This window comes from Pelophylax lessonae (assembly GCF_965119305.1).
Source record: "Pelophylax lessonae genome assembly, chromosome: 1".
Lineage (NCBI taxonomy): Eukaryota > Metazoa > Chordata > Amphibia > Anura > Ranidae > Pelophylax > Pelophylax lessonae.
In genome coordinates this window covers 562503700-562510542 of record NC_138768.1, presented here as the reverse complement: position 1 = coordinate 562510542, position 6843 = coordinate 562503700, and the positions used below count along the sequence as shown (strand labels likewise).

General features: G+C 47.4%; 1 protein-coding gene across 1 annotated transcript in view; it reads right to left on the bottom strand.

Annotated features, from left to right (window-relative positions):
* The window catches only part of KLHL8 (kelch like family member 8), a 191314-nt gene that overhangs the window by 18008 nt on the left and 166463 nt on the right, over positions 1–6843 (bottom strand). Inside the window, exon 9 of the mRNA XM_082260853.1 lies at positions 1–182. This exon is cut by the window's left edge and continues 20 nt beyond it. Coding sequence (XP_082116979.1) covers positions 1–182 — 182 coding nt within the window. The remainder of the gene's footprint in view (positions 183–6843) is intronic.

Genomic DNA, 6843 nt, shown 5'->3' with positions numbered 1-6843 from the left:
GCACTCCACAGTATTCAGATATGCATTTCCATTATGACCTCCAACTGCATATATTTTTCCCATCAGCGATGCAATGCCGACCCCTCCTCTCGGTGTACTTAGTTCTGCAACATACTCCCATCTGTTGGTATGAGGATCATATTTCTCTACAGAACTAAGAGGGGCATTGTCATCAAATCCACCTTCAGGTAACATACATAGTAAATACATTAGTGCACACAGATCATAAACTCAAATTAAATTTAACTAAAAAAAAAGTGATACATTGCTATGAATTGACCAATTACTTTCTAAAGTGAATAGGATTTCTGTACTCGACGTTAAGAGTGACATTAAAGTCTTGCATAGATATATGAAGAACCTGATTTGTATTGACTGGGGCATTAGGTTTACCTACAACTTTAGCCGGTCTACTATTAAGTTTTTGGATTTAGTCATATCTAGGGATGGTACAGGGTTTGCGACAAACATTTTAAACCCACTGACAAAAACAGGTTTATTTCATTAGACCCCTGTCACCATCCAACCTGGCTAAAAGTGGTACCCAAGGGACAGTTCAGACGCATTTGCAGGAATTGCAGCAATAAAGATGACTTTAACCACTTAAGGACCGGGCCTATTTTTGACACTTGGTGTTTACAAGTTAAAATCATTTTTTTTTTTTTGCTGGAAAACTACTTAGAACCCCCAAACATTATATATTTTTTTTTTTTAGCAGAGACCCTAGAGCAGGGGTAATGAATTAAAATTTACAAAGGTCCAGTCAATAAAATATTCTTCCAGCAGAGGTCCGAATCTCATGTTTGTGCGATGACCGCCCTGTATCCTCGCAACCAATCACCTGCTTGTTAACTTGGATAGCCCCTGTCCTCTGTCTATAGCTGTCCTGCCTCCAGCTGTTGGCTCTGTGAGACTGGCAGTGGTGATGGCTGTGGGCAGAACGACTCTAAAGGGTGGGACCGCAGGGGTCCGGATGAGACATTAACTGGGTCTGGATCCGGACCCCGGTCCGCCATTTAGTGATGCCTGCCCTAGAGAATAAAATGGAGATCGTTGCAATATTTTTTTTATCACAATGTATTTGTGCAGCGGTCTTCCAAACGCAATTCTTTTTGGAAATAATTCACTTTTTCAAATTAAAAAATAATGAAACAGTAAAATTAGGCCAATTTTTCCATAATGTGAAAGAATGTTACACCGAGTAAATAGATACCCAACATGTCATGCTTTTAAATTGCGCACGCTTGCGGAATGGCGACAAACTTTGGTACTTAAAAATCCCCATAGGTGACATTTTAAAATTTTCTACATGTTACCAGCTTAGAGTTACAGAGGAGGTCTAGGGCTCAAATTATTGATCTCGCTCTAAGGATCGCGGTGATACCTCACATGTGTGGTTTGAACACAGTTTACATATGTGGGCAGGGCTTCCGTAATGCGTTCGCTTCTACCCCACGAGCTAACAGGGACAGGGCGCTTTAATTTTTTTTCCTATTTATTTTTTTATTTTTACACAGTTTAAAAAAAAAAAAAATGTGATCATTTTAATTCCTATTACAAGGAATGTAAACATTCCTTGTAATAGAAATAGGCATGACAGGACCTATTTGTGAGATCTAGGGTCAAAAAGACCTCAGACCTCACAAGTACACTAAACCCCCCCCCCCCCAAAAAAAAAACAGCCCTTTAAACCGGTTGCTAGGCAATGACGTTTGACGTCGCTCCATTCCTCCAAGACCATAGAGTCAAATGAGGGCCAGCTTGCCCTCACTCAACTTCCTGTCTAAGAGGATCCTGGACTGGATAGTTTTTCCCGCTCCTGGCGGGTCTGGTAAGCAGGAAAAACGGCCAGGACGCGGCGGGAGGGGGCGGGGGCACCTCTTTCTCCGCACCGGAAGGATGAACCCGTGGCGAATCCCAACCGCCTGCCGTTTAAATACGGGGGTTATGGCAGCAGCCCCGGTATTTAGCTTTAAACAGCCGACGTAAATAGGTGGCCGGTAAGTGGTTAAGAGTCAAGCGAATGTTTTGAAAAATAGGTTCTTGCAAAATGGTTACAATTCTATGTCCTTGGAAAAGGACATAGAACAAATAGAAAAAGTTTGGACCAACAAGACCTATTGATTCCTAAAAAAAAAAAAAAAAAAAGTACAGGAAAGAACAACTCTAGGTTTGGTACAGCCTTTGTAACTACATTTTCCAATCAATATAGATGGGTCAAATAAGACCATTCAAAAGCATTGGAATGTCTTGAAGGCAGACAGGATTTTAGGGCCTACCCTTCCGGACAGACCAAATGTTGTATACAAAAGAGCGCGTAATTTAAAAGACTTAATAGCTCCAAATCCCATAGAAAGACCCACCCAACCTATGAGGTTTGGTAATGTAATGTTTTTTCCTTGTAGAAAATGCAAAGTCTGCACCAATTCGAAGACCATTAAAACTTCTAAATTTAAGTCTAATGTTACTGATAAGGAATATGCGATTAAGAGTTTCATAATTTGTCACACAAAAGGTGTTGTATATCTCCTTCAGTGTGGATGCGGCTTCCAATATGTTGGAAGAACGATCCGCACATTAAATATTAGAGTTGGAGAGCATTTGACCAACATTAGGAAAGGTTTTACTGGACACAGTCTCAAAACATTTTTTCTCTGTCGCTCATTGACAGACGTAGTCCTCCTTGATTAATATCAACTCGGGTTATACTGCCCTCTACAGGAGTAGGACTAGACAGGAAAGAAAACGTTCTGGCCACACCCTAGGGACAGTCCCAGAGGGTATATCTTCTCACTTCCTGCTACAGCAAATCAGTTTTTTTCTGTCTAGTTAGGAGTAAGAACCTAGATTCCTTGCTAGGATCTTCGGTCCTGGCAGGATTTTTTTTTTAGAAATACTTTTTTTTAGACCGCTTTTTTTCTCCAGTGTTCCTGTGAGATCTTCAAGCAAGTATGCTGAAACTGGGCGACGGGCTGGATGTTGAGATCCAGTGGTCACCCCAGTTCAGCCTACGAGCGCGTGCAGGCCATAGCTCCGCGCTGGGTCGGCCGCGACATAGTCCCACTGGACGGGGACTGACCCTGCGAGTTAAACGTCTCGCCTGGACGCCAATGACCAACAGAGTAACGGCGTCCGTATTGGTCGACAGCCCCCCCACCCCGGTGGAGAGGGGTTCTGTCAGGAGTTGGCGCCCGCCTGGTTCCGGTATGGTGAGTTGAATGTTCCCCCTCTCCCCCTGTTGGGTTTGTTGGTGGACGCGGGCCCCTCTCTGGGATGGTCGGACACTCAGTTTCTGGGTCTCCCCTCTATTCTATAACAGGTCACAGATCCCCCAATTTGAGTGTGATTTTTGTGAATAGAAACCAGGCGGCTTGGTTTGGGAGCGGACTATCTAAAGTCACTATATGACTGTAAGGGTGACTGAAGTCAGTGGCAGACTACTAAAAGGCATTACTATTGAGGTATAGAGGCATCCTACCTGTCTAGTGTGTACACAGGCCGATGCCTATGCCCGAGTTACTGCAGCCACAGATCGCCATCCCTCCAGAAAGCCGGTCACTTCCACAGGCGGCACAGCCTCCCGCAGGCTGAGGACACCTCCCGCAGGCCGAGGCACTTCCGCAGGCCGCACAGGCCGAATGCACACATCCCGCAGGCCGCTGCTAACTTGCAAGCCGCCGCTATCCTACACAGGCCGCCGCCATTTTCCTGCAGATCGCACGAGGCCGCCATATTGGCGTAGCCTCGTGTCTCCAGCATGGGGGCGGCCATGTTTGAGGTGACCAAACACCTCGTGGAGTAATTGGGAGGCGCCGGAAGGCGTGTAAAGGGGCGGAGCCGCCTCCTTGGCCCAGGGAAAGCAAGCCAAAGACTTCCTGTCTGTAACAGACAGTGCTGGAAGCAGGTTGATAAGAAACTTCTGTGCATCAGGTGAGCCTTGGGGTCTCTCTCTCTCTCTCTCAGGGGTCCAAGCAGGTAGACTGAGGGGCGCTACTGCGCTGGGGGACCAAGTTAAAAAAAAAAAAAAAAAAAAGTTTTTTTTCTTGCAATTAATTTTTTTGTGTTTGCTGGCAAGTGTCTTGTTACATGAACCCTGCCACACATGTATCCCCACCTGATCCCCTCAGGGTGGCCGCAGGACCCTCCAGTACCCCACTTGTGATGATGCATTATCAGCAGTTTTGGAGTCTTTGGTATCCCGGGTGGAGGTAGCCTGTCAGGGACGGGGGTCAAGAAGAGCGACCCCCGCCTACCCCCATGTCATCGGATACCTCAGATACGGATTCTGAGCTGGTCATTGCAGTCCCTTTTCTGGGGTTGTTGTCTCAGGTACGGTCTCCTCAGACAGTAAGGAGGACGCTTCTGCCTCCGCCATAGCACAAGAAGCGTTGGTGGAAGCACTAGTTGTGTCTGTCCGGGAAACCTTAAATCTTGAGATTACACCGGCAGAGGTAGCTGAGACTCCTATTCCTTTTTTGGTACTAGCAAGCCTACCAAAATGGTGAAGGGTTTCCCTTGCCCAAATAGGGTCGTCCGTAAATGAGCCCTGCTATTTCCAAACGCATGGCTAGGCGCTATCATTTTGAGGAATCCCTCATTACAAAGATGGACGGTACCACCAATAGTGGACTCACCGATTTCCAGACTAAATAAAGCCACTGTTCTCCCGTTGGATTGACAGAATGGGCCCCACCCATCTCTAGGGTGGGGGGGACGTCTTCACCGGTTTCCGGATCCAGGGCTTTCCAGAATCCCGGATAAAGGGGTTCGCAAGGTCATATGGTCGGGATACAAGATCGAGTTTCGAACACTTCCACCGGTGCGATTCTTCCCTTCCAATAGTCGACATCCCCGGGTTGCTTAAAAGCTTTGCGGGGGACAGCTTGATACAAACAAGCAGTGGTAGTTCCCATTCCTTGGAGGAGTTCTAGTCGAACTTGTTCACAATGCCCAGGAAAAAGGGCTAGGTGCGTCCAATTCTGGTCTTGGAAGAGATGGAGTCCATCCATACAGTGGTGGCCTCCCTGCATCAGGGGGATTTCCTGGCGTCCATAGACATTTAGGATGCCTATCCTTATATCCCCATCTTCGCAGGACATCAGCGTTTTCGTTGCTTTTCCCAAAGATCATCCCTGGTTCCCACCAGGAGACTGAACTATCTGGGCCTAATTTTGGATACATCCCTGGCAAGAGTGTTTCTCCATGCGGAGAAACTCCAGAAGATTCAGTCAATGATTCGGATGTTGCTGTCCGTCAACTGGCTGGGATTGATGGTCGCCTCCTTAGAGGCAGTACCGTTTGCCCAGTCTCATACCCGAATTCTCCAAAGAGGAGATTCTTCTCATATGGAATCGGAATCCCGATTCCCTGTACAATCGGATCCGATTGAGTGAGCGGACCAGGGAGGCTCTGGTCTGGTGGCTTTGGTCTCCGATGCTCAGCCAGGGGAAGTCATTTCTTCTGATAAATTCCAGGTTACCGATAAATGTGTTGGAACTGAGAGCGATCAGACTTTGTCTGATTTACTGGACCGAGCAGCTCCAGGGCAGCCCGGTTCGGATCCAATCGGACTATGCCACGGTCATGACTTAGGTCGATCACCAAGGGGCACAAAGAGTGCCCTGGCGGCCATAGAAGTGGCCAACATTCTTATTGGGGGAACAGTTGTTCCAGTTCTCTCCGCGATATTTATCACGGGGGTGGACAGGCAGATTATTTCAGCCGTCAGATTCTGGATCAAGAGGAATAGTCTCTTCATCCAGAGGTATTTCACCAGCTGTCCCTTCATTGGGGCACCCCGGATATGGATCTGTTGGTAGGTTGGCTCAACAGGGCTCGCACCCGCGATCCTCTAGCGGACGCAGCAGACGCGCTGAAAGGCCTGTAAAGGCAGTATCAGCTACTATATGTCTTCCCCCCTCAAATTGCTGCTGAGATTTCTCCGCAGGATAGAGGTGGAGGGAACTCCAGTTATCCTGGAAATTCCGAGCTGGCCTCGTCAAGCCGGGTACGCCGACTTGGACAGGCTAGTCGCGGACGCCCCTTGGAGACTTCCTCTCAGGGAGGATCTGCGGTCTCAAGGACCGATCTTCCATCATGCTTTACAGTCGCTGGTTTTAATGGCCTGACTATTGAGACCCAGGTACTGAAGGACAGAGGGTTGTCCGCTTCAGTTATTCCTACTCTAATTAAAGCAAGGAAAGCGACTTCCAGCAAAGTCTATTATCGCACATGGAAGACTTGTATCGCGTGGTGTGAATCTTTGGAATTTCCCCCACGAACCTATTCGGTGACCCGAATCTTGGCTTTTCTGCAAAAGGGGTTGAGCAGAAACTATCCTTGAGCACTATCAAGGGTCAGGTTTCAGCATTAGCAATCTTCTTTCAAAAGGCTTGGGCTACTCATTCCTTGGTGTCCAGGGGGTGCGGCACTTGGCTCCGCCAGTGCGCGCGCCCTTACCGCCCTGGGATCTTAATTTGGTGTTTGTCGGTTCTTCAGAAACCTCCCTTTGAAAATATCAGGGAGATTCCCTTGCTTACATTATCCCAGAAGGTGGCCTTCTTGGTGGCTATCACTTCTGCACGCAGGGTGTCAGAACTGGCTGCATTATCATGCCATTCCCCATATCTAGTGGTTCATAGGGATAAGGTAGTTCTTCATCCGAAGCCATCCTTTCTTCCTAAGGTGGTTTCAGATTTTCCTCTGAATGAAGATATTGTGCTACCTTCCTTGTGTCCTAAGCCCAATCATCCTCAGGAATATGCGTTGCATTCCTTGGATGTGGTTCGGGCAATCAGGGTATACCTGAAGACTACGGAATCATTCCGTAAGATGGATTCACTT